General features: G+C 43.2%; 2 protein-coding genes across 13 annotated transcripts in view; one reads left to right on the forward strand and one right to left on the reverse strand.

Moving 5' to 3' along the window:
- The window catches only part of PISD (phosphatidylserine decarboxylase), a 51,778-nt gene extending 32,827 nt beyond the window's left edge, over nucleotides 1-18,951 (forward strand). For 7 of the 9 annotated variants that reach the window (XM_048514973.1, XM_048514970.1, XM_048514969.1 and 4 more), the window contains 6 exons: nucleotides 204-369; nucleotides 9,060-9,296; nucleotides 11,121-11,259; nucleotides 12,477-12,623; nucleotides 14,486-14,646; nucleotides 15,656-18,951. In XM_048514973.1, coding sequence (XP_048370930.1) covers nucleotides 204-369; nucleotides 9,060-9,296; nucleotides 11,121-11,259; nucleotides 12,477-12,623; nucleotides 14,486-14,646; nucleotides 15,656-15,880 — 1,075 coding nt within the window. In that variant the 3' untranslated portion in view covers nucleotides 15,881-18,951. The remainder of the gene's footprint in view (nucleotides 1-203; nucleotides 370-9,059; nucleotides 9,297-11,120; nucleotides 11,260-12,476; nucleotides 12,624-14,485; nucleotides 14,647-15,655) is intronic. The other 2 variants (XM_048514974.1, XM_048514975.1) reach the window with 1 other exon arrangement.
- The window catches only part of SFI1 (SFI1 centrin binding protein), a 47,219-nt gene continuing 37,352 nt past the window's right edge, over nucleotides 18,007-27,873 (reverse strand). For all 4 annotated transcript variants that reach the window (XM_048514962.1, XM_048514961.1, XM_048514960.1 and 1 more), the window contains 9 exons: nucleotides 27,400-27,474; nucleotides 25,577-25,753; nucleotides 25,097-25,353; nucleotides 24,570-24,665; nucleotides 23,033-23,252; nucleotides 22,223-22,385; nucleotides 21,858-21,981; nucleotides 20,519-20,621; nucleotides 18,007-19,200 (listed from right to left, as the gene is read on the reverse strand). In XM_048514962.1, coding sequence (XP_048370919.1) covers nucleotides 19,093-19,200; nucleotides 20,519-20,621; nucleotides 21,858-21,981; nucleotides 22,223-22,385; nucleotides 23,033-23,252; nucleotides 24,570-24,665; nucleotides 25,097-25,353; nucleotides 25,577-25,753; nucleotides 27,400-27,474 — 1,323 coding nt within the window. In that variant the 3' untranslated portion in view covers nucleotides 18,007-19,092. The remainder of the gene's footprint in view (nucleotides 19,201-20,518; nucleotides 20,622-21,857; nucleotides 21,982-22,222; nucleotides 22,386-23,032; nucleotides 23,253-24,569; nucleotides 24,666-25,096; nucleotides 25,354-25,576; nucleotides 25,754-27,399; nucleotides 27,475-27,873) is intronic.

The following is a 27,873-nucleotide window of genomic DNA, read 5'->3' on the forward strand; positions in this document are numbered from 1 at the left end:
TCTGTTCCTGTTGAAAATAACTATAGGCTCCAGTTTATATGTGGCTAATGTTCTATGCTATGTTTAGTTCTCTCTTGTTTCTGGAGCACACTAGCCTGTTATTTGGGGAAAGCGCATGATATTATTCAGGCTGACCAAGCTGGCCCTGCTTGAACTAGAGTTGGCTGACCATCTTGTGTGTGTGTATGTGTGTGATCCTACAGGTTGCAATTTCCCCAGCTAGCCCTGAGGCGGAGATTGGGCCAGCTGAGCTGTATGTCTAGGCCTGCTCTGAAACTCCGTTCTTGGCCTCTGACTATTCTCTATTATCTTCTGCCTTTTGGTGCTCTTAAACCCTTGACCAGAGTGGGATGGAGGCCTATGAGCAGGGTAAGTGTTTTAAGGTTTGTACTGGGCTTTGTGATGCCTTGTCATGAAGGAGGAGGGTGGCTGTTAGCAAAGGGGGAAAGTCTGAACCAGAGTTGACACGTGGTGGACAAAGAAGACAGGAAGACATTGTCCCTTACTTTCCCCCAATATTTTGTGTGTCTGTCTGTGGCAGAGCTTCTGTGGCTGAGATTTTATTTTCTTTCAGTGAGTTCTGGTAGTGAAGAGGTTCAAAAATTAGCTTGACATCTCACCATTCACAAGAGGGAATGGTGCACAGATTCAGATAACTAGGGAGAACTGGGTCTCAGGAATGCCAAGCTCTGTTTCTTGCATGGAAGAGGGTGAGGATTTCTTCCCATATTATTCATGTCTGGAATTCAACTGCTGCTGAGATTACAGTTCAAGGCAACAATCCTTGCTGGGTGCTTTGGCATTTGGGAAGCTTTAACTTGTATATGTTTCAAGCACACTTTGAACTCTCTTAAGCAGACACAGCTACCTCAGGCTCATAGAGATGTTTGTTTTCTGATCAGCTGCATTACTCCAAAGAACAGGATCAACTTGAAAAGTGGTACATTTTCTAAAAAAAACCCCATCCCAAACCTGTCTGTACTTGAGTCATCCTGGCTTGTGCTGTTGTTTTGAAAACACTTTTGTAGAGTCAAAGACTTTTAGGCAGGAGAGGTGTCATTTCAGCTATCCAGCTTTACATCCTTTCCTTTGTCCTAGACAATAATGTGAATAGTACATCTGAAAAAAGTGACTAGTTTGATCTTCACAATGTCCCTTGGCCATTTGTTCTTTTACAATGCTTAATGCAGAGAATGTGTGTGTTGCATCTTGTCACTCCCCCCCCCACATTTGTTTTCTAAGGAGTTTAGCATGTGAAATTCTGTCATTGTATCATCACAGTCACTGCAAGGAAGAAGGATGATACGGAGAGAATTTCTGTCTCTGTCTTCTCCTTTGCCCTTCACTAACACTGTCTTTTTCTTGGCTGACTATATTTGGATCCTTCTTTTTTCCTTTTGGAAGGTACTATTTTTGTTGTTGTTGCCTTGATTTTTCAGGAATTATGGAACACCACAGCAGACATCAGGCCTCACCAGAGGCATGTCCACTTCTTAGTGGAATGAAACTATTAACTTTTAGACTCCGTGTGTATCTATTTGCTTTGCACACAATGCTACACCCATCACATTGATATTTCAAGTTTTAAAGTGTTACCTGCCATTGCAACAGAACTATGAACGAAAAAGGTTTTGCTTTTTGAAAATCATTTGTCTGTTCACTTGCAGCATATTAACAGCTTATTAAAATGCTTGGCTTCATAGTCTTGTGTGTGATTTTTGACAAGTGAAAGAACAGCTGCCCATAATTTGCAACTGGTAGAGAAGGAGTGTAGCTGAGAAGAAAAGGTGTGCAAAATACGTAAAATAGGCTGCTCTCCTGAATTATTGAAAAATTGAAATGCTTCTCCCTACCTGCTTCTTTGCTTGCAGCCATTAAAGCATATGCTACATTTGTGAGCTCAAAATTTTTAATAGATTTTTTTCCAAGTAAATTTTTCCTATATTTATTTTTAAATTCTTTCCTATATTTATTTTCAAATTTATTTTTAAATTCATAGGAGAAATCCCTAAAACCACACAATAAAGTGACAAGAGTTGAGTTTCTTGTGCTTGGGGAGTAAACTGTAGTGATAGAAAGCTGGTATGTTTATGCTATTAGTACTGTGTGATTCCAGATATTCTGCTCAGCAGCTGAGAAACTTGGACTCCAGACCCTACCTAGTAGCAGAGATATTGTAGACTGGCCTGACTGCTATACAAATGACAAAACTACAGGAGGAGGAGAGTAAATTAAGAGTAGCCTTGTTAGGTCTTGTTGCAAAAATAGTGAAATAGACAGGAAAGTTTTCTCCATATTGTGGCATTAGCTTTTCTGGACTGGGATAAATGTGTTAATCTTTAAAGAGCAAAAGAACTTTTGGTTGGTCTTTGTGCTGTTTGCCTATCTACTCAGTTGTCTGGCTTTCATCAGCAATCCATTAGCCTTGATGGATGATCGACACAGAGCTCTCATAGGTCCATTATACATGGAATGCTTACCTTGGGGCTCTTTACTGCACAGTGGGCTTGTACTGAGATCTCTTTGCATTTCTCTATTTACACACAAGGAGGCTGTCCACAGTTTGTGTGTTGAACTCAGCTGGGCATCTACTTCTCCTGGTTCACTCAACTCTACCTCTCCACAACCTTAAAGGCACAGATCTCATCACACTCAATAATCCTAAGACTAGAGCTGGTATTCTCTCCCCCTCCCTTCCCTTCCCCTCCATACACACCACACACACTCTCCTTTTGCAGCAGCAAGAGAGAGACAGAAAAAGAGAGAGGCTTGTTTTGCAATAGGGACTTGTTGGAAATAAAGTTTTAAAAAGCCCTCCCAATCATGTGTATGTGTGTAAATATTCAAAAAGAGCCCCAACTTGTACTGTTTCTTGCAAAAGTCAACTCTTTGATATTATTATATCTGTATATTGATAGGAGCATTTAGGGAAGCAGGAAGGAGCCACAATATGGAATGTGTGGGTGAAGTACAAGGGGGAAGGCATGGACGGCAGTGTGAGGAGGTGGGAAGGCTGGCTGTAGTGGAGGGAAGATGTCCAGGGTGAAGCTAAGCTCAGTGGCAAATCTGCCCGCTCAGGCAGTGAAGCAAATTAAAAGTTGTGCTAGAAGTGGTCTCGCTTGCCGTGAAGAGAACAGAAAGTAAAAGTGGGACTCCAGAAATTAGGTCCATACAAGACATCTTGCCACAACGGATATTTTCTCCCATTGCACACCAGATACCTTATGCTTAATTGGCCTTAGATAGTTGGAAAGATAGTGAGGTCTACAGCTAAAGGGGTTCTTCACTGAAGCACCAATGTTGTGTCTAATTAAATGTTTGCTTTGCACTGTTGACTAGTATTTCACATTCACCTCACTGATACCTCAGTTTTTGGCTTTGAGCTGATCTTCCTGCTCAGTCTTCTTTTGATTGTCACAACAGTAACAATTGTTAGCTACTTTTCTTCCTGTTGGTTTTTCTTTCTAGGGAGCCTCTCTCTTTTCCCACTCTCTGTCTTTTAATTAGCTGAGCCCCTCTCTTTGTTTCTCTCCCTCATGGATGTGATTTTTCTAAGCAGATGATGTCCATATGGGGAAAAAAAGATTGTGGACACAGTCCCGTGAAGCTCTAAGTAGAGAGTACCAAGAAGTATGTTTTGTTTAGTGTCACTTCCTGTCATATGTATAAGCACTGAGAGTGGCCCTGATTTACTTACTTATTTAAAACATGTATATCACGTTTTTTTCCACTTTAGGCCACTATAGCTTACAAATTGACCACAGAACAAGTAACACAGTTAAAACTACAACTGTATAACTACATTATATAAAATTACAATGCAGAAATCAGCAGCATTAGATCAGTGCTTGTCAGATAATCTAGCTACTTCAAATTGAGCTTTAAAAACCTAAGTGCATGAGAGAGCCTGTTGGTTTTACAGGCTTTGTGAAAGACTATCTGTGTTTGGTACTTTGCAGACTGTCTCTGGTAATCTGTTCCATAATACAGGGACAGTTAGGTGAAAAAGGCCTAGGAACTGACAGGGATAGAAGAATGTGCCACAGAATGGGGAAGGGGTGCAAGAGGAGAAACTGCTACAAGGAGTTAGCAAATGGTTTGCTACAAGGAGGTGTAGTCCCTTCAAATATTTGTTTAAATATTGATGTTCTGCTTTTCTCCTCAATGGAGACCAAGGCCCTTTCCTCACGGGCATTTTATGACGCCCTGGGGACAGCAAAAACGTTGGCCCCAGGAAGCCATTCGCACAGGGGGTGCGGCTGCTGTGCAGCCGCGCTGCCCTCATGCTGCCCGACCGGCGCCAAGCCGGCGTTTCCAGAGTGCACTTGGAAGCGCACTTTCCTGGAAACGCCGGCTGGAAGCCGCTGCCGTGCGAACAGCAGCGGCTTCCAGGCGCTTCCCCCCCCCCACTCCCTCCCTTCACTTACCTTGTCCCCGGCCCTCCGGCATGTCGCTGAGGCCTGGGGACACGCCCCCCTGCCCTGCAACGCTGCAACAGGCGCGCAGGGGCGGGGGGCGTGTCTCCAGGCCTCGGCGACGCGCCAGAGGGCCGGGGACAAGCCGGGTCGGCCGGGCGACGGCGCTCCACGGCGCCGTCATCCCAGCCGGCTCTAGGACCGTCCATGCTGACGGTCCCAGCGTCTTCGGGTCGGCGTGAGTTACGCCGACCCAACCCCTTCCGCCTCCGTGCGGAAGGGGCCTCAAAGTGATTTACAACCCACCCCCTTACTAATATCATTAGAAAAACAACCAGTAACAAACAGTATTGCATATTAACAGAATGTGCCCAATGGTTTCTGGAACTCAAGGTTTATGCTTCAGACTGCAACAGTGTTTTCCGTGTAAATAACATAATTATGATCTAAAGGCTTTTTCAGAGATCACCATGGAAAAGCTGCTCAGAACCCTGACCATCACCTTCAGGTCTAAGGGGATGGATGCTTGAGAGGTGAACATCTTTGTAGTCACCTGAACTGAATTGAGTTTTACCACAATGAGAACTTGGTAGAACACTGCAGCACTTTGGTGGCCAACGGCTTGTTTTTCTGGTCCAGGTTGGCTGTTGAAGGGACATTGTCCTTCTTGGTTGCATTCTCTGACATACCCTTCTGCAACTTGCAGCTTCTCATTTGAATAAACCAGTCTTCACTGTGAGCAAAGGCTTCCTTCATTCCTATTTGGATGGAGAGCGGGGCCCAGGACATTCTGGTTGTGGCATCTCTCCAGGACTGTTTGTCCATCTCTTTGTAGCAGCCATGACTTCTTTAAGAGATTTGCTGCTGCCAAAAATAGCTCTTACGTCTCACTTTTGTGTTGATGTTTAAGTTGCCATAAAGTTCCTTTTTATTTTTTGGTGCAACGTGGCTACTCTTTTGGAATGAAATAATGACGCCAACTCCACCTGTCTCAAATTCCATCCTCCCAGGATCAAACTGTCACTTGAGAATGGTAGATTACATTATCCTGCAGAGATATTTAGACACATTCCTATGTCCAGGAATTGATCACTCCTTCCCTCCTTGCTGAGATATACAGTATCCTCCTCAAGAACATCAGATACAATCTCTTTGCCCTCAACCAATGCATTTGTTATTGTTTCCTTCGAAGCCAGTATCAACAACAGGAACTCTTCACCCCCTCAGTCATGGTACCAGTAGCAACACCAACAGCTCTGTGCCAACCCCAGACCTTCAGAGTCTTTGGTAGGCCATACAGTAGGGCAGACTGTTTATTCTTTAGTAAGTGAAGATCTCCTCGTGTGCTAAGCAAAGTATGAAGATGACTAAGCCTTGATGTACAGCTACATGTTCCTCAAAAACGTGACTTAGAGATGATGGAATTTCCTCCAGCTCTACCAGTGCTCCCGATGCTTTTTAGAGGCATGTAGAGGGTACACCAATTCTATTCCTTCTTATTTAATCACATAGCTCCTAACTTAGGAAAGAGGTGCCAACACTCACGCTTGATCCCAGTGGGTAACGACGTCATGAGCTGTTTTATTTTTCTGCTGCGTTATTCTATGTACCTTCAATTTCCATTGGCAAGATTAATGTCTTCTGTGGAAATTGTTTGTTTCCATGATCTTCTCCCCCCCTCCCCCCGGCAAATAAAAAGTGACTGGCTTATATGTTTTAAGCTGTTGCACTTCTTACCTAATAAAGCAGCAAATGAGCACTGCATGCCATAATCTGACTGAGGCCTAAAAGCCATAGCAGGCTAGACTATTCTGTGCTGACATGCCTGGCTTCTCTCAGCTTCCTTAGATCTCATAAAGAGGACCTGCCATTTGAAGAACTCTTGAATAGCAAAACTGATGGCATGTGTGGAGAGACTCAAAAAGATACAGTCTGTGTTTTGTTATCTTGGAAGAACTTGATAGACAAGCCAGCTGTGCCCAACAGCACTGTTCTTCAAGATCTGAGTATCGTATTTCTTAGAACTCTTGTTTTTAGAAGCATGATGCTCAGATCCTACTTGAGATATTAAACATATCCTACTTGTGATATTAATGTTTTCAAGGTTAAACTGTCTGTGACAAGGTGAAAAAACTTGGGTTGATCCTAATGGAGTCTTTGAATTGCACTTTATTTTTTACCAATAGGGAGTGATCACACCAATTAACCCTTCTTTCATCGGGGCTCATGTTCTTGGTACTTTACAGGAGCAAAAGCAGAGTCCTTGACTCACTGAGCCTAAGCATACCTTCCCCAGTATAAATGGACTCTGGTTAATCCTTGTTAATCCCGGGCAGTGATTGCCCTCTCAGTCTAAGATAGGCAGCTCACTGCATCCAGTTTGTCTTAGACTTTTGGCAGCAACAGTATTCATGTTCTGCTCTGCTTATATTGAGTTTTGGCTTCTACAGGCTTCAGAGACCTCAGTCCAAACTACGGAATATTCTGGGAGTAGAATTAAATTCTCCGTTTATTGGCAGGGAGGAGAGGTAATTCTATTATTAGCATACTTTGTAAGCTGTTGGAGTGGTCACTGTCATCACAGATTTATCTGCGGGGTTTGGGAGCACACTGCTAATATCTTACTGTGAATGTGACATTGTTTCCCTTTCAGAGGAGGTATGCACATTTAATTATTCACCCTTTTGAAAAAAAATATTGGAAAAACTCCAGATACAGGCCCAATTGCCTGCAAAGGAGTGCTCATCCTATACTCCCTCTCATTACCAGGGCATGTCCTAAGAGGGGCTCTTCAGTCCTTTGTGTGCCCCTCTGACTTGCTTATGGACATGGCCTGTAGAAAGAACTGGTCCACAACAAGGAATTGAAGATGGGACTATGGTATATGTGAATTTGGTATCGATCTAATAAAACTGGATTTCCAAGATTTGTTCTTGGTAAACCCCTCCTGGCTTATGTTGCCTGACTTTTTGTTGAAGTGATAGAAACCATTTTAAGATTTGTTTCAATAAATGGCTGTTTAAAAATTCCCCTTTGTCTTTTACCAGAGGCTTCTTTTACAGTCGGTGCCCCTGAAAAGAAATGTTAAGGTTCTAGGATTAACCCAAGGGGATTTAAAGGAATTAGCTACGGGAGTTTCATCAGGTCTTGCTGACTACAGATTATCCCAAAATTCTTTTAACTTGTTCCCACCCTGTCCTGACCTACATTGTATCCTGGTTCAACTTAGTATTTTGTCTGCTATAGCATAACCCTGCACAACACACAGCGATATTTTCCTTGCCATTTTTTCAGTTGTAGTGATACTGACAAAGGATAGATGTTAATGTAAAATACTTTGGTTAGAAATCTATTTAAGAGAGTGTACGGGATTTCAGCACTAAACTCTTGGCAAAGATGCAGGAGGGCTCTGTGGTTGAATCCTCAGCCACTGGTAGTGCTGTTGCAAATTCCTTGCTGGTCTTTTGTGATGCTAGGGGTGCTAGGCCATCACAAGCCTTTTGTGTCCTTCTCTGAAAGCTGCCTGAGCTTCTGATGCTGGCACAGTTTTGCACTGTCTGGAAGCTGCCGCTAACACAATGCATGTCTTTCCTCTTGAGTTTAGCTGTAGTGAGGCAAAACTGCTCAATCAGAGATAGGACCAGGCCTCCCCATGGCAATACCCTTCAATATAGTGTGCATAATTTATGTGCATCCGTTAGCACAGGTGGTGATGACTTGAGAGGAAGAGGCCCCTCATTAAACCGTGGGTGGCGGGGTGTTGGTGATGTGCGCCATCTAACCTCAAGTGTGAACTGGTGACTGGCTTGTTGGCTTCTGCATATTTGGGTACTGTTATTGAAAAGCCTGAAACGCACCAGCTTTATTTATTTACATTTTAATTAAATCTTAGCCAAGGCTTCCAGGGCTCGGCATGTCGGGGTGGGTGGATCTCCCGCTGTAACAAACAAGACGTCCTGTTCCGCACCTTTTCCCACAACTTGCAGATTAATTTTCTTTGCTAAGTGCAATCTAGTTGAGGTTATAATATTCTCTCACAAACTGTTCTTATTTATTGTTCCAAGCAAGAACACAGAATATGTTATTCCACATCAATAAACACTGAAATGTTGGCAGGGAATGTAAGCTTTGTTCTATGACATTTTTGCTCTCCACTTTCCTTTGTTGGAATGGTTTTCCTACAGTGAGTAGAGAAAGAAGTCTTTAAGAAGTATCATTGTTACCACAAATAAAAGACATTGCCAACTCACAAAAATACCTTATGTTATAATTAGTGTTAATTTGAATGCTTTTCTGTCTATCTTTTCTGTCTACCCTGCATATTAATAGAGGGACCCAGGGACAGGACCATTAAAAAAAATTACTGCATTATTTAGTCTCTTGCATTAAAATAAACTAATAGTAGTAATCACACAATAACTTTTTTCTTATTAATATAGTTTGCTTATTAGAATTTACTTGCGATTTAAAAAAATATTGTTTGTATAAACCTGTTGGAGCTCTCATTCTTAGAACTGTATTCAAGAAAAGATCTGTTCTCTTAAAGAAATGCCAAGGGAGATTATGATGATTGTTCAGTTTTTATATTGGTGGCAGAAGATATTGTGCAACAGTGCCCATTTTTCCTCCCTCCCCTCTCTTTAGGTTTCCCTGTACAAATCTGTGCCAACAAGACTACTCTCACGAGCCTGGGGACGCTTGAACAGTGTAGAACTGCCCACCTGGCTCCGGAAACCTGTCCTCAGCCTCTACATCTGGACATTCGGTGTCAACATGAAGGAGGCAGCTGTGGAAGATCTTCATCACTATCGAAACCTGAGTGAGTTCTTCCGACGGAAGCTGAAGCCACAGGCACGGCCAGTTTGTGATATTCACAGTGTGGTAAGTTGCATGGAATGATAAGAGTGTTGTTGCTTGTTGATTTTCAGAAGCAGAACTGTGCTGCGGATTTTTTGCCATTTGTGCTGTGATTTTTGTTGCTGATACTGCATATGCTCCTTCGTGAAGTACAAGAAGACACTGTCCCTGTCCCAAAGAGCTTAATATTTGAATTTTAAGATGAGAAAAGTGACTACAGGAGAAGTCAGCAGTGACAATGAACAAGAGACAACTATGCATTAAATCCAGTTACGCGTTCTTGGGCTTTGTTTAAGTAGGTGTTTAAGTAGCCAAGGGGGCAGTGCCAAAGGCTTCATGGAGGAACTGTGTTTTAAAGAGTGGTTTGAAGAAAGTGAGGGAGGTAGCATCATGCAAGTTTTTGGGGAGGCAGTTCCTGGAATGAGAGGACAGCAAGGGAGAAAGAGCAGTGTTGTTTGATGGAGCAGAAGACCTTAAGATAATAAAGGAGTGGTGGAGCTGCAGGAATAAAGGTCATGTGAATATGTGAGCTTACAGTTGAGGGCAGGCAATGCCAAGGATGGTTCTGAAGTATAAGGACTGAGGTGGAGGTGCATCCGTGGAAGACCAGGTAGAAGGAGATTGCAGCAGTCAAGGAGAGTGATGACCAGAGCAGATTTTTCATTCAGTGGGTAGAAAGGAAGAACAATAATTTTGTAATAGACAGGTTTGTTATGTTATAATTGACTTGGCAGCAGGCTGAATGTGGGAAGCAAAAGATACAGAAGGATCAAAGCTAAAGTCCAGGATCCATGCTAGATGATGATGTCAGTGAACCTGGAACATCCATGAGGAGAGTAAGTAATGGGAGGAAAGATGAGAAATTCCACTTTGGACTTAGTGAGTTTGAGATTTCCAAGTAGAAATATCAGACAGTTAACTGGAGATGTGGCATTGGATGGAGGGGGATCAGTAAGTGTCATAAATATATAGGTGGCAGGAAGTCACTGGGTTTGATTGGGCCACCCAAGGATAGTATGTCAAGAAAAAGTGGAAGAGGACCAAGAAAAGATTTGTGGGGAACACCACAAGAGTACAGTCAAGCAACTGGGTCCAAGGAATTACCATCATAGATATTAAAATAATCTAGGAAGGAGTCAGGTATTGTCAGCAGGTGTTAGTCCAAAACTCAAGTTAGGAGTAAATCTGGAAGATGATGCAGGCCTATCACAAGATGAAAGGAGTAGAGATGTACAGAATTTCCTTTTCAAGTTGAGAAACCAGAGTATGGGGGTGTAAGGGGCTAGAACTGATAGAATTTGGAGAACCAGGTATTAGCAAGGGCTGGGAGAAGTCAAGATCATGGAGGATGGTTGCCTTCAGGGGGATTCCAGAGGGGAAGAAGGAAAGCAGCAGGGAGAGTCTGCAATTAGGGGTGAGACTCAAAGAGTATGTGGTGGATCCTAAAATGCTGAAAATAAACACCATAATGCTAAAGAAAGGCAAAGAGGACTTGGCAAATGGACTGACATCAGAAGAAGCCACTGCCTCCTTCTGTTCACTTCTTGTTAAAGTAAATCTTGACTCCAATTAAACGACTACCGGTATATTTATTTGTAAGGAGGGGATTGTTTGGGGAAAGGAAAATAAATTGATGTGTGAACTCTGGCCCCCAGTAAGAACAAATTAAATGCTTTTGCTGGTTCTTGGACTTAAATGCTCTCTTGCCCAAGAGATTATAAGAACATTTATGTATGATGCTGGGACTCAGTAGAGAAGATGGGTTAAATAACCAGTGCATTGTTTTCCTGCTGCTGAAAATATCATCATGTCCATTTTTGTTTGTTCCTTTATGTTTGCTCCCTGTAGATCAGTCCATCTGATGGCAAGATCCTCAGTTTTGGACAAGTGAAGAACTGTGAGGTGGAGCAAGTGAAAGGCATCACTTATTCCCTGGAGTCCTTTCTGGGCCCACAAGCTACTACTGATAATTCTGACATCAAGCCAGGTAAATTCAGTGGTCTTGGTTGGCTAGCTGTGTTGTACTGTGTTGTAGCTGTGTTGCACAGAACAGTGTACCCTTCGTCTTCAGCTCCATAGTTCCTTCTGTCTTATCCGTCTTTCTGGCCGCAGAACTTGGGCATAATTATCTTCAATTTCTTTCTATAATGCTTCATTAGGGTTAGAGTTCACTGTGAATAATGGAAACATGCTGTCCACCAATCCCTGTCATCGAGTCTTTGAAAATACAGGAACCAGCATGCTACACCTCTGTGTGTGGCATGGGATAATGTTTTATAGTGATATCACACAGCTTTGGACAGGGACCAAACAATCCCTGAATAATGTGTGCCATCTCCAAGGAGACTAAAAGTCAAGACCATTAATATGTGTGTGTGTGTGTGTTTGCACTTGCATATGGGCAGTATACTTGATGCAGCCTCCCAAAATGCAGTAGGATTATTATGTTTTAATAGTTTGAAATGCAGACAACTGTTTTATGAGCCAGGATGCACAGGCCACACTATCCAGCTCCTATCTGTTTTTTAAATTAGGGTGAACTTTTATGTCCTGAGAGATTCACAGCCCTGTCCTATGGATATTTACTGAACAAATCCTATTATACTTAATGCAACTTATTGTCAGGTAACAACGTATAGGTCTGTAGACTTTTACTTTGATCTCTGCTTCTCAGTATTTACAATTCCCCAAGCTGGGATTTATCTATTGGTTGATACTAATGTTTTTACTGAATTGAGCCATGTGTCTAACAGTTGCACATGTACGCTGCTGGATTGCTAGCCTACACAGTGAAGTGCACTTTGCATCTTGCAGCTGTCACAATGGGCCATTGAGAAGGGCTAAGCACGTGTAGTGTCCTGTTAAAATTGTAGACACAGCAAAATTTCTTCATTGGAGCACTGCGCTGATTCATGGTTGCCTGCCTTTACACAGGAGCCATTTTGTGAAAGTGGTGTAAATTCTTGAAATGGGGGACATTCACAAATAGTGAAATCTCTGTCTCTTTTGCTTGATTCCACACATCAATTATACTGATGTGACATTAGAGAATCAGCCTTTGTGTTTTTAAAATACAGTTGTGTGCCATTTAGAACAGCCCCACCACCAGCACCAAGCTTAGTTGTAGATCTGTGCTGCTGACCATCTATTCTGGATGTTGTGTTGAAATCCTGAAAGCAAATGTGTTCCCTTGCTGTCTTCCAGCCTCCTGCCCTGACTCCTTTGAAAAGCATCTGGTCACACAAGAAAACAATGAACTCTATCACTGTGTGATTTACCTGGCACCTGGAGATTACCACTGTTTCCATTCACCCACTGACTGGACAGTGTCTCATCGGCGTCACTTTCCAGGTAGGCCTTGTTTTACAGGTGGGAGGCCTTGTTTTACAGGTGGGAGACACACACTCAGTATGTTACTGGGACACTATGAAAAGCAGAGTACTTGAGACACATGTTTTACTTCTTGGCTATCCCAGGTGTTGAATTGCTTGGAGAACTCTAATGCTTTCCTGGCAGTCTGGATCTTGGAGACAGATTTTTGCATGTAATACAAAAGAGCTCTCCCAAAAGATGTGGGTTACTCCAAAACATCAGCGGTCTCTCTTCTTCCCCCTGATGTCTGCTAGACCTCATTTAGAAGTGATACTGGCAGGGAAGGAGATCTCACTGTTGCAGCTTACTACCCTGTTTCCCCTGTTTTTGGGATTTTGGAGGATGCTTGAAATATAAGCCCTACTCCAAAAATAAGCCCTAGCTACAAATTCCCCGGCAACTGATCTGGTCACATGGGGGCGCTAAATCATGGGAAAAAATAAGACTTCCCCTCAAAATAAGCTCTAACGCATCTTTTGGAGCAAAAATTAATATAAATCCCTGTCTTTTTTTCAGGGAAACATGGTATAAACTCAACTTGTTTACACTAGGTTCTTAGCTGCTTCTCATGCAGTTTCAGTACACCAGACATAACTAGCCTGTGTGTGCTAATATTGTTATATCTAGCAGCCCAGTTTAAATGAGACAGTGGGCATATGAAAGATCACAGGTGAGTCCTAGCCTGCTTGCATCACTTAAATCAGGCTTGAGTCATGTCATGTCTTCTCCCAGTTTCAGCTTTGTATTGAGCCTTGTTGGGACAAAATCCATGGCTACTCTTCGCTCCTCTTTTTGAGGGAGAGTTGCTGATGACAGCACACTTGTCAGAGTTGAATTCCCAAAAAGGTTATTTCCGTGGAAAGGAAAAACGGAGATTTTAGATTTGGAAGCGCTATCCAAATTCCAGTGCTCCAGGCATAGGTGTTGCATCTGTATATTGATATTGCTATATCAGCTGGCATGGCCTGGGTGGAAGGTGTCTAAACCAGAATCTGCGAGGTCATGATGACCATTTCTGTTGGTGCCAGATCAGAAGGATTTCCCTATATGCTCACTGGGAGATTGAGGGAAGGTCCCTACTCCACACTTACGTCTTCCCCATTGCCTTCAGCCACTCCAGAGACCACCTCAGGTGCACATTTGAAGGTTGTCACTATGCACATGTTGGGGCTGCCAGATACCATTCCTGCAGTGCCCAGTCCAGGTCACTGGAGCATTTCTTGCCTTCTGCACTCTGCTCATATTAGGATATTTAAAACCACATGCCTTGTTGTAGGCATGGGCCAGCTTTCTTCTTGCCCTAATTTCAGGGAGATAGGAGTAGGAGATGGGGAAATGGTTGCTAAAGCAAAGCACTGCAGCACCAACAATTGCCTTTGTTGCTTAGAACAGTGAAATGCTGAAATTATACAGACTCTTCTCACATATTCTGAGCATGATGGAGGGAAGGCTAGGCTGATACTGCAAGTGATGTCCTGTCTGTGTCCCTGCTAAATACTTTTTCCTAAAGGGTAATGGTCATATCCTTTCTCCTCATCCCTCTCTTGCTACATACTGCCCCAGTATTTGCTGCTTCTGGCAAACCTGGTTGATTTAGAATGACCACAAAATGGAATAATTGTGTCCCTCCCAAAGAAGAACTTGATGCCACTAGGGACTGTAATTAAAATCGATCTTTTCTTGATTCCATCTTACTACTACTGGCTCATGTACTGCAGTGATTCTGATCCACGAGTTTTTAGTTTTGTCTTACAAGTCATTCCTAATCATGCGTCTTCATCATTACAATAGCTTGATGAATAAAAGGAAGGCTGTTCCCCTTTCTTTCCTTCTCCATTCAGGCTCTCTAATGTCTGTGAATCCTGGGGTGGCTCGCTGGATCAAAGAACTGTTCTGCCATAACGAACGAGTTGTCCTCAGCGGTTGCTGGAAACATGGCTTTTTTTCTCTGACTGCAGTGGGAGCGCAAAACGTGGGATCTATCCGCATCTATTTTGACAGAGTAAGTAGGAATCTTGCTTTAAGAGGAGATAATGGCAGAATTATGAGGGCGGTGCAACTGCTATATCTGTCCCAAAAGCAGAATAATTATTTTAACAAAAGCTGCAAGCAGGCGAAGCTGCCGAACGCTCTCTTCCTTACAGTATCCAAATAGGCTCAAGTCCTCTGAATGACAGTTTTTATAGTTTGTTTCTGAGTTCAAGCCATTCTGAGTTGTGTAGGAGAGGCCACAGCTTAGCAAGAGTACATACATGTAAGTCTTGGGTTCAGTCATAAGTGGTAAGGACCCATGACTCTCACCTGGCGTATTCTGCCTGATGAGTTGAAGCATTACAAGGAACTATTTATAGCAACATGCAAAAATCCCACTGCTGTATGTACATAGAAAGTATCTAACTTTGTGCCCCAGTAACCCATCTGGCCTCTATCATTCTTGGCTGGGACTCATAAAAGTCGAAACTATATCCTGATCTTTTAGAACTTTTAAAATACTCTTCTGCTGTTTGCTGGTCTGATTCCTGCTTTTGTTTTACTGCTTTGGATGAATTTGATTTTATAGTTGGAAGTATTGCTCAGCAGGACCTGGAGGTACTGGCACGTACCAACTATGAGAATTGTATCCCTATCAAGGATTACGGCTTTTGAGAAGATTATTGTGCAGGGTGGCCATTATGTTGTGGGTTTTTTCCTCTAAATTCTGCTGTAAGCCACCCTGAATACTATTCTGTTAGTGAAGGGGTTAGGTAGAAATCTCTTGGCCATGAGTTAGGTTTGCAAGTAGCCACTTCTTTTGTTGCCTGTAGTCATTACCTCCAAGAGACCAAGCAGGCAAGTGCTATAGAGGTTGGCTCTTTAGTGCACAAAATACTAAGTTAGCAGATTGACTGTTGGGAAAAGGGGTGGGGTGTGTGTGCCTGCTTTGACTTTCAGGCAGGACATAATGGCAAATTTTCCTCCACCTTGAATAACAAAGATGCCAAGTAACATCGCTTTCTCTTCTGTGTGTGCAGGACCTGCGTACAAACAGCCCCCGATACAGCAAAGGATCCTATAATGACTTCAGTTTTGTAACCAACAACAACAAAGAAGGCATTCCTATGAGAAAGGGAGAACATTTAGGGGAGTTTAACCTGGGATCAACCATCGTTCTGATCTTTGAAGCACCGAAGGACTTTAATTTCTACCTGAAACCTGGCCAGAAAATCAACTTTGGAGAGGCCCTAGGATCTCTTTAGAGCCTCCACTGCCAGGGGGGATTTTATATGCAATAGGGACTCAATTCAAAAAGGAAGTTTCTCTATGATGGAAGTATTGCTCAGCAGGACCTGAGTTAGGACACTTGTTCTTAAACTGGGGATGCACAAGTGCAAACCCACTACGACAGCTGCATACATATCAGGGATCGTGGCCTTTAAGAATGTTGACCAGGGTGGCTTTTCTTCTTCCCTGTGCCTGCAGTAACAAGTTTCTCCCTTTACACTCCTTTATGCAGCCCACTTTTGCACAGAACCTTGAGGGCTGTGTTGAGCCAATGTAAATTCTGCAGTTCGAGGGAGGAGAGGAAGCTGAGGGATTCCTCCTTTAAAGGGACACTAGCAGATTGACCTATGCACCATGATGTTTTATTTGGTAAACTCATTTTCCAAATTATTTTCATACAAGCTTGCTTTATTGTCTAATCTGAAAAATGGGTTGTCCAGTACCAGCAAAAGAATCATCAAACATTCAAGCTCCATTAGATTTATCACCTTTTAAAAGTTCAGTCTGTTATTCTCCCTTTAAAGCAGAAGTTTGCACTGTATTTTAAACCTCAAACACTGTGTCCACCTTCCATATTTGACTTGATTGTGTTTGTTTTCAGGAAGCCTATTTTACTTTTAGCTGTAGCTCAGCCTAAACCTATTATTTCAGCTTACTATTCTGGGCCTTAAAAAATTCTGTTCTGTTATGGGAGATACCCAGATTCCTTATAAGCTTTGAACATTAAAAGTGGCCCAGTTGATTTAATTTCTTTGTGCACAGCCAGTGGGGATTCTTTTGCTGTTAGAAATAAGCACGGACAATTGCCATGACTGGGGGAAGGGATGAGGCAAACATTGAGAGAGTCTGCAAATATGCAGAATTCAAATAGCAATAGGATAGATTTTAAAAAAAACTTGGGAATCTTCTGAGTAATCCTGTTCTTCTTGCATGCATTTGACTTTTCCCATTCTTTGCTGAACTTGCAGATATTTATATAGCTTTCTTCAGAAATGCAAATTTCCCCATGCAAGATCAGAAGTCAGGAATTCTGTTCCGAAGCCTCATCATGCAAATGTCTCAGAATTGATGCTCAGAGGGGTTCAATTTGACATCTTGCCTTTTTCTGGAAGGACCATGGCAGCAAAGAGGACTGGTGCACCAAGGAATATCATATGTACCACATGGCACCTGATAGCTTTACGTCACCTAACACCAAATACATTTCAAAACTTTTCAATATATTTGGTAAACTAATCTTAATCTGTTTCTTCACAAGAAAATATATTCAAGCAACTATTACACATGTACAAATAAATCAATTTGTAATACAAAAAGTCACAATTTTTTTGTTCTCCATAATTCAACAAGAAATCTATACAGTAATTAGTGAGCAATTGAACTGCCGGTTTGGGTTTCAGTTTCACAGAACTGCTTCTTGGCCTATCTATAAAGCACATGACATAAAGATATATTTAGAGAATTCCAACAGTAATGAACATAATCATATAGAACAAATCTATTTACGTACCACAGTATACTAGCTCCACGTGAGTTTTTAATAGTGCTTAGGCACATATTGGCACGTTTTCTGGGAGCAGTGCTAAGTAAGTTCCTTCCAGCATTAAAACATAAGTAGACTTGTTTTATATGATTATGTTCTTTACTGTTGGGATTCTCTATTCCGATAAAAATATATCTTCATGTTGTTTGCTTTATAGATAGGCCAAGAAGGTGCTCTGTGAAACTGAAACCCAAACCGGAGGTTCAGTTGCCCACTAATTACTGAATAGAGTTCTTGTTGAAATAAGTAGAGCAGAAGAACTGCGACTTTTGGTATTATCTATTTGTATACATATAAGAGTTGTTTGAATATCATTTCCTGTGAAGAAACAGATTAAGAATTACTAGTTTTTAGAGTATATTGCAGAGTTTTGAAATTTATTTGGTCTTGGGTGACCTAAAGCTATTAGTCTCAGTGTGGTACATATTATATTTTTTCTGGAAGGAGGCTCACAGTGACTGGTGCCAAAAGAGCAGGAAAAGAAAAGGGATTCCTTTATTTAGAGTATGCTTTGTTTTAAACTAATCGTTTTGACGTCAAGAAACAAGCGCACATAGCTAAACAGAGTGCTGAGTTTATTTAGCTTTAAAACATACTGTCCCTTTAAAACACCTTGTGTATGCTTAACTTAAGCCTTATATGTATACTTGCCAGCACCGCCCCCCCCCCAACACATGCACATGACAAGAAAGCAACAGTCTTCTCCTTTTAATATAAAAGGAGTATGAAGTACCTGGAAGAGAAAGCTACACCCACACACCCCTAAAATACAAAGACTAAGGTGCCTGCTGTGGAGCAGATCTTTCTGGTCTGTGTGTGTGTTTGGGTGTGTAATGTCCTGGTTGAGGCATGAATGCTTCTACTGACCCCCCGTATTTCTAGTGGTGGGACTGACGTAGGGCAGAGACTTCTTCAAGATGCCTGGTCCGCCTCTCTTTACAGTTTACAGTTTTCAAAAAAGCAGTTTACTGCTTGTTTCTTAAGTAGCAAGTCACCCTCTTTTAACCCTAGAATGCCATGATAGCTGACATCTCCTGTATTAGTACATCACTGACGAGGCAAAACCAGTTGAACAGGGACAGTTATGAAACAGCTGAAAATAGACAAGAGGCACCAAAGGGGCAGCCTTGTTCCAGCCACTGGACGAGCAAATGGCTCCCACTGTGGCTGCACAGCCATCCATGCTCTGAACTTTAACGTCTCATTTCTTAGCCTATCTAGCTGTACTGGTCTGAATTCCAGGATGTTCTTGCCTGTGCCAGGCACAGAGTTCTACAGGATGAATGTTCTGTGCTGAGCCGGGTCATGTGGCAGCCAGTGCTGAAAAGGTCACATTAAGTGGACGCGGGTTTCTTGGTGATGCTGTGAATTTCTCCTACACGGAGAATCCATTTAATTTTTCAACTGTATCAGTAGCACAGTATTTTTGTATGTCAAAATGTACAACTTATGGACATTAACTCCTTAATTGCAAACATTTTTTAAATAAAACAAGTGACTTGCTCTGCTTGAATTTTTAAAAAGACGTTTAAAGTGCCTGGCCTTGTTACAGAAACATTGTCCCTTGCAAGCGTTCATGAAGCGAGCAAGCCCCCGAATCCCATCAAGATGAACTGCTCCACTGCACATTGTGCAAGTCATCATTTAGCTGTTGAGAGCAGCTTGAATGTCCTGGATGCGGGTGCTGTAGGCCTGCATCTCTTCTCGCTCTTTTCCAAGTCTGCTTGCAAGGGAGTTGATTTGGACTTTCAGCTGCAAGAAACCGGAATACAAAACATGAGTAATTGTGTGACAGAAGTGGGAATAACTTTTGACCACTTGCAGGGAACACTATGTTAAAATAATATCATATTTGATTCAAACATATCAGGAGTTAACACGACGTACCCAAGCAGCTTGGGAACCATTATAAGGTAACGAGGCCTTCCAACAAATTGCAATAAAGAAAGCTAACCCACTGGAAACTCTTGTGCGTCACCTGGCCAGTTCAAAAGGCTGATTCACCTGCTCACAGATAAATTGTTTTCCCCATCTTGTTCTCTCTTACTACTTGTGCTTCTGAAGGCCAAATAGAGAATAAGAAAACAGTACCAAATGCAAGAGGGGAGGTTGGATACAGGAACATTTTTATAAAAAAAAATATAATTGTACAGGGCAGACTGCATGGCTTCTATTGACAGGAGGAAAAACGTCTATTCTGCTGTCACTCAAAGCACACCCAAATATTTTTATCATACCCTAAATTCAGTGCAATAATTTAGATTGACAAAACAAACAACTAAGGTCAAGAGACTGAATAAAACAAACAAGAAATGTGCCAACTGAAGCAAAATGAAGAAAATATGGGCATTTCATAGCAAAGGAAGGGGGCAAGGGATGATGCAGCATGTCATACCCCTGAGCCATGATAACAGAATGTCCTATTCAAGGCTCCTCTCGCTTCTCCGATTTCATTAAACACATTTATTGTTATTACCCCAATGGCTAGAAAAGTAATTTGAAGAATAAAAGCTGGTAAACTGCAGAAGCAGAAAAAATACTGGGGGTGTTTGTCACACAATTGGGTTTATGCCTATTTTGAGAAATAAGTCTTAACTTTTGCTTAGGTTAGGTTCCTTCACAATTTTAAAGATGCAATGTTTCTTTTCAATTAGGGTAGCCAAGTTAGTCTTCAAGATGCTGCTAAACGCTTGGGTAAATCCCCACATTCCGCAATGGATTTAAATATCCAAGCATCAGCTTTTGCAGAGTACATGCAGTGAATGATTCCTTACTAGGGATGTCTTTGAATATACAGAGTTAATTTTATTTCACCCTGTGCAGTCTGCAGTTCATAGCCCTTTTACCGTTTTGTAATACCTCCCGTATGTCTGCTTAATGATCTGCCGCACTGCATCTGAAGGAAGGGGAGATCCAGTCACAACAATTGACTGGAGCAGAATTTTGTTAGTCTTTAAATACGCCAGTTTTCCTTTTTATTCACTTTCTTATTTCACTGTCTACTATTATGCTAATGGGCAAATCTAGCATACTTTCATACAGTAATACAAAGAAGGATTTGCATTTGTACCTTATCCAACTCATCTTTTACTTGCTGGACAGCTGCTTGCTCCTCAGTCCCTGTGCTCATTTTTAGCCACTTGAGCAAAATGCGTTGCCGACTCTGGCATGATCTGGGGGAGAGAAAACTCCAAATGTTCTTTCTTTGGACTGGTAGCAGGAAGGCAAATTTTGTCACCTTCCCAATATGCATTCAGCAACTTTGGACTTCTACAGTACATGTAAGGTGCTCAGCCCTTTACTAGTGTTTTCTTCACATAATTATGATGCAAGTCACTACTATTTGCATTTAACAGTTGGGAACTGAAGCAGAGAGATCCCCAACAAATTCACAATTTATAACCTCCCTTGACAACAACCTGCTTTCTGCTCCATCAATGCTTTCTGCATCAGCATCTGAAAACAATTAAGCCTCCCCACACACAAGGTGCCAGCAGTCAGTACCTGTGAGTACTGCCGCAAAGAAAGCCCTGCTTCAGCTATTGCTCACAGCAATATTCTGCAATCCTGATTTGATGGAAAAATTGGACATTACACCCTTACATTCCAAACAGTGCTTATTCTTTCAGGTGTTTGACTAAACTACAGCGATCTTTTGATTAGCACCGTAAAGAACCTTTAAAATAATCAAATTATCATCTAATTGATTACATTAAATCAGTGGTGGCGAACCTTTGGCAGGGGCTGATGGGAATTGTAGTCCATAACATCTGGAGTGCCAAAGGTTCGCCACCACAGCATTAAATTAACATCTAAATTAAAGAATCCTTTAATTAGCAGCTGAGACTATCTATGCAAAAGAAGGCTAGCAACAACCCCTTGCTTTCCTCGGAAGTAAAGTCAAACACCCATTCAATAGCCCCAGAGCTTACTGGAAGAGGATGACCCATCACAACAGCTCTCAGTTGGGCTGTGGGAGGGACATGGAGTTATTGGCATTGGGAGCAGCTGTGACGGTTGCTGCATGCCCATTGGCCCTGGAATCTGACTATAGCTGGCCTTGGTATTTATTTAATTCATTTGTATCCCACCATTCTTCCTTAACGGGCACCCAAAAAAGCTCACATCGTTCTCCTCAACTCCATTTTATCCTCACAACAACCCGCAGGTTAAGCTGAGAGAGCGTGATGGGCCTGAGGTCACCCAGTGAGGTTCCATGTCACAAATGGGGATTTGAACCTGGGTCTTCCAGATGCAAGACCAGTACTCTTAACTACTACGCCACACTGGCTGGAGAAGGATCATGCCCGTGCAGTAGCTCACAGAGAACCCCAATGAACTAGCTCATTGCAGTTACGTCTAAGGCAAAGCCCCAAGCACAAACAGGGAAAGGGTACGTCACTACACACTTCAGTGCCTGCTGATTGCTGTGATATTGTTGCATTTTCTGCCCAATGTGTCGGAGTTCAGCATCCAGCTGCTTATGGATATCTGCCTTCTGTGTGGAACTGTCCATTTGATTTTCTTGTTGGCCTATAACCAAAACCAAGACATGGGATTATATCAGTCCTGCTGCTTAGGTTCTAGATTTTGAACCAAATTCTGTGCCAGGATGGTAGATATTTCCCCTCTTCCACTTAACTTCCTTTCCATCAAGTAACTGCCTCCCCTCCTGGACCACAGATGATCACCCTGATAATTCAGAAACTCCAATGCACATGGCTGACAAGGATTTTGCTCCTCTGGGCAGCACACAGATGAGCAGTACTATTACCTGTCCTTCCATAAAGGGGAAAAGGGCTCTTGCTCCTAATAAAGTCTTCTGGCAAGAGCAGCTCTTCTTTTTGGCCTGTTGCCACTTTCTCATTTTGGGGGGCTGCTACTGGAGGGCTTGTGGTATAGCCCTTTGAGAGAAAGCTCAAAGGTTGCTCCTCACCCTGGAAATAAGAGGGGAAAAAACATCCAAATACTCAGCTAAAGTTTTGAATTTTGGTTTCCACTGAAACATTATGAGGCTTGCAAAGCCGTGAGATGGGATTTTATGTACGCTAATATCAAGTGAGTGAAAAGACTCCTCATCTTTGAAACAAACCATATCTTATATTGGAAATTCACAAGCAGACCAGATGATGTACTTTTTAAATTTAAAAATGTGAATGAGGTGGCAGTAAAACGCTGGATCAGGGCCCTGGCACTGGGCGGACAGGATTCAACTGTTCATCTCCATGTCATTTTCCAAAATTTTATTTCTGCCTGGACCAACAATTAGCACGGGCAGGGAAAGGAAAGCCAGATGTCTTTCTTCTTTCCATGCCAGCATGAGAGGGTGGTAGAGGATTTCAATTTGGGAAACAGCATGGGGTGGAAACAGCTAACATTTGCCCACCACCTTGCTAAGTGCTGATGGCTCCTTCCCACTTTGTTTTAAGGTTTAAAAAATACATCAGGAGATAATGTAATCTGGCCTGTACAAGGCCATGGTGACAGCTCTCCTTTTTAGAAGAGGCCAGTTCTTTGACTTCGCAAAATGTAAATGAGGTCAACCACCCTTCGTTTGATCTCTGTCTTCTGCATGAAAACTCACCATTTTCTCTCCATTCTTCTGTCGTGACACAAAGGAGGAAGGAGGCAACAGCTCCAGCTTGGGGCCAGCTGTATGGTGTGGCCAATGGCAGGGCAGCAGAGCATTTTTGAAAAGGGAAGGCGAGGAACGGCCAAAGCCACGGGTTTGCTCCTCTGAGGTCGATGGAAAACATGGATCGGTCAGAGCATTACTCTGCGAAGGTCCACTTGCAGCTTCCAGTCTGGAAGGGAACAAGGAAGACAAGATTGTTTTCTCTTTTGAGAGAGTTAGATTTCCTTGACATGAAAGATGAAGTGCAGAAAATGTATACAGCCTTCTGCAGACAAACATCGGCTTACAAGAAACGCAGAGTTGCACTTACCTGTATCTGGTTTATCAAGTGGGTTTCTGTGCAGACACACATTGGGGACTGCGCTAGCACAGGCCTGTCATGGAAAGATTGGCAAGCTTTTGTCAGCTCTGCAGCATTGCAGAGGCCTTGCTCCCTCTGCCCTTGGGAAGGAAGATTTCAGCCCAAATGGTCATGTGATGGGAGGGGGAGGAGTGCTATTCCCTCAGTTCTGCTTTTGCCACCAGGGAGGAAAGAAGTTCTTTCTTCAGCTTTGCTGATTCTTCCCTTCACACCAGGCCCCAGGCCCTGTGAGGCAGTTGTTCATCAAGTTGTGAGGTCTGCTGAGAGGCGCCTCATTCTGAGTTGGCGGACCTTTGGTGCGCATTTGCATATTTTCATATCGCTATCTGGCCGCAAGTGCCTGACGTTTTAGGTGTGCTCTCTGAGTGCTCTTCAATGCTGGAGAGCACACAAAAGTTTGTAAACCTTTCCATGGCAGGCCTGCGCAACTGCAGCCCCCAATGTGGGGAAGCACAGAATACCCACAAAGATGAAGGCATGCAAATGTAGCTTCCAAAGTGGCCTATGATTTAGTGAATAATCATCAGCAGACATTTAATTTATATACCTTGTTTTGGTTCCAAGAAAAAAATGGAAGCAAGGAACAAAAGCATAGAAAGCAACAGAATGGAATGAAATACATCATCCTATGCCTGAAAAAACTTATCTGAGCAACAGGTACAGTCTTCACATATGAAACTTTTCTCTACAAGCACAGTGGACTAGCTAGAGTCTTGCTTTTTACCTTTATCTGAGCAAAAGAGCAGATTTTTAAACTCCTAATACATCCACTAGATTCAGTGCAGCCTTACAACTCGCACCAGCTCCTCCTATAACAGAAATGTTGTTCTTCCTGATTACTGTATTTTGTCATACCTGGAATTCTCACTGCAGGAAAGAGTCCTGCTCTTTAGGCAATTATAGCTCTGGCAGGAAAGCAGCCGCAACTGAAATGACAGTTCTTATCCTGGTCCAAATAGCAGCATAATTCCATTGGGAGACCAGAAAGCTTGCGTGGCCTCTTGACTAAAAGTGATCAGCTCTCACTAAGTCCCATGTAAGGGCACTACAGTAGCAAAAAGTGGGAGTCCTTACACAACGCTTGCTCAGGATGTAGTGTCATGACTGAGAGGGGTGTGTCCCTACCTGTTCCAGCTGGGGTCTGGCATTTCCATTCTCTCCAGAGGCGGCAGCAGGAAATCAGGCCTACGTGGCTGCAGCCTCACCTGCTGGGCTGAGTGCCTGTGCGTAAGAAAGAAAGAAAGTAGGTTAGAGGAGGTACAGTGGTCTCCCACCTATGTCAGCATCCCCAGAGTTAACTGTATCCTCTTTCCTAGCGTATGCATTCCCAAATGTGGTGGAGGGTGACATAACCATTGCTGTCTCAGCCATAGGCCTGGTAGAACATCTTCACCTTACAAGCCCTGAAGAACGGAACTAAGTCCCGCTGGGCCTGGGTATCAATTGACAGAGAGTTCAACCAGGCCAGAGCCAAAAAACCTCTGGCTTTCGTTGAGGACAGCCAGATGTGAAACACAAGTCTCGCACAATTAAAGCAGCTGAGCACACTGACACAGGCTGCGTGCTTTGAGTAAGAAATCTAACCTGTCCCAGTCAAAGGGTTCAAGAATAAGTTGGCAAAGAGAATGACAGAACTTTCATTTTTAACTCACAACTTAGTAAGGATGGAATCTCCAGCAGCCAAGTAGAGTGGTGGATTGTCACTTTGAGCAGGGCTTAGGTGCGAGCACAGACTCAGCACCTTCATACTACCTCCATTAGCGGAGGCTGCATCTGGAGTTGGCACCTTAAATGAAACTCGCTTCTTGGGTGGGGTCCCTGGAAGAGACAGGACTTGTTTCCGGCCGAGAGCCTTCTGTTTCCAAAGCATGGCATAACGAGAGATCAGACTGTGGCGATCACTAGCCATCTGCAATTGGAAAACAGAAGTGGACTGTAGGATACATGGAAATCAGTGCCACAAGGGAAAGGAAATCAGAGCAAACCATATTCCCAGAGATTCTAAGGCATATGTATGGGATTCTAAGGCATAAGTAAAAACTGCATGAGTCATAATAAAAACTACATGAGCCCAACTCTAGGTGGTCTGGGAAGGCTCAGGACAGTCCTGAAGCTGATCTCACTCTTGTTACCTTCAGTTGGTGTTGGGCTCGTAGCTCCCCTCGAAATTGTTTCATGCCAGCTGCGTATCTCAGGATGCGCGTCACACCCTCCTGCAGCAAGTCGGCTCGGTAAACCTCCACAGCTTTCTCTATTCGACCCTTTTTCCGTCGCCGTTCTAGGAGGAATCCTACCCAGCTATCAAATACCTGCAACAGCGGAAATCCCATGAAGCACATGCTCAGAAAAAAATAGTGTGACATAAGCATTTTAGTAGAGCCCTGCTGGATCACTTTGAAGGCTGATCAAGTCCAGTATTTTGTTGGCCACTGTGTGAACAGACGGTTGGTCTGACCCAGCATGACTTTTCTTATGTTCTTATGCCAGCACCTGTCTTCACAGAACAAGGATCTTCACGTCGTGATTAAAGGCAAGTTGCTGAAGCCATTTTGTGCTTGGCTCTGCTTCCTGTGGCAGCCATTTTGTGGCTCCACCCACCACACTGTGTCAGAATTCCAAGGGAACCTGTTGCCAAAGAAAGGTTGGGGCCCCCTACTGTAGCCTCTGCACTATTTGGATGGCAGGTGCTCCAAATGTAATAAGTCCCATTGCCTGAGATTCCCACCCAGGACACCCTCAGCTTTTCCGCATCCCTCTCAAGAATACCCTCCTTCTCTAGGGAAGAATGAAACATTGGACTTGCTGTGATTCATTGGGATGTTGCTTCTCAGTGTCATACAAAAAGATGGAGAGAGAGGCAAAACGTTTGGCCTTTCCCATGCTGGCGAGTTTCTCAAGTTTTATGCTGTTGAGAAGGTTTCTTCATGCTTCCACACAGCATTGTGGTGTTTCCATGCACCACCATGTACCACTGGAGAGGGGTTGTAGCTCAATGGAAGAACCTCTGCTTTGAATGCAGAAGGTTCCAAGTTCAATCCCTGGCCACTGCACTTAAAAAGGCCAGGTTGTAGGTGATGTAAGAGACCTCCAGTTGAAACCCCCGAGAGCTGCTGCCAGTAAGCAGACAATACTGAACTTGATGGTATGTCACGTGTGTTCACCTGGGCTTTCCTGCCTTTTCTGTGATCTTTCCCAAACCTGCTTTGCTCTGACACTTTGGGAAACATTATATTTCCCACATCCTGCCAATGCAGTAGCCATTTCCCATATCCTAGTCCCTACAGCAGCCGTTGCCCCCTCCTTGCATTCCACAAGGGAGCTGTTTTGGCGGGGGGTGGGGGGGGGAGCTGAAAATGAGAATGATCAGGGGCCTGGAGACCAAGCCCTATGTGGAAAGGCTGGGAGGCTTGAGAATGTTTAATCTGGAAAAGAGGAGACTGAGGGGGAACATGAGTACTCTAAGTATTTAAAGGATTGTCACTTAGAGGAAGGCAGGGAGTTGTTCTGGTTGGCGGCAGAGGATAAGATAATAATGGGTTTAACTTAGGGGCAGAAAGGTTCTGACTGAATACTAAGAAAAATTTTTTTACAGTAAGAGTTGTTCAACAGTGGAATCAACTACCTAGGGAGGTGATGAGCTCCCCTCACTGGTAGTAGCTAAAGAAACATTAGTCTGGGATGCTCTAGGTGGATCCTGCATTGAGCAGGGTGTTGAATTAAATGCCCCTCCTTTGGTGCGAGGGGGGCAAGGGTCACTGTGGGGATAATGGAGGGAGCGCTGCCATCTGGAAAGCTTCTTGCCACTCTTCTGCAACAACACCGGGGCTTCCATAGGGTAGCAGATCCATGTGGGAAAGGCCTTCATGTTCTCACTGCTCCACTGTCATGGAACCTTTTTCTTCCCAACAGCGAAGAGCCATCTAATTATTTATCACTCCTGGACGCCAGATCTTACCTTTCCCTGCAGTGAGAGGGACCAGTGCCATAGGGCTCGCACTGTTTCCTGCTGTTCCCACCGCCTGTGTGCCAACTGTTAATGAGGAAAAAAGCCCCATGTAAGCCCATCTGATCCTCATTATCAAGCTGTATAGCTTACAGATAACAACCATTTCAGCCCAATATGGACAAAGGGATAGTAACGGAAGATAGATGCCAATAATATGCCGCTCTGTATCCTTTTAAAGGATCTTCCAACATTCTCCCTTTCTAGCTTCAGCTCACAGAACAGTTGCCCAATGCTAAGGCACTAGCAAGTATCATCCACTGTTTTATAATTTTTTGTCATCAAGTCATAGCTGACTTAGGGCAACTCCATAGGCTTTTGAAGGCTAGAGATGTTCAGAGGTGGTTTACCACTGCCTGGCTCCATGTCATGACCCTGGTATTTCTTGGAGGCTGCCCATCCAAATTTTAACCAGGGCCAACGCTG

The sequence above is a fragment of the Sphaerodactylus townsendi genome, linkage group LG13 (assembly GCF_021028975.2).
Source record: "Sphaerodactylus townsendi isolate TG3544 linkage group LG13, MPM_Stown_v2.3, whole genome shotgun sequence".
NCBI lineage: Eukaryota > Metazoa > Chordata > Lepidosauria > Squamata > Sphaerodactylidae > Sphaerodactylus > Sphaerodactylus townsendi.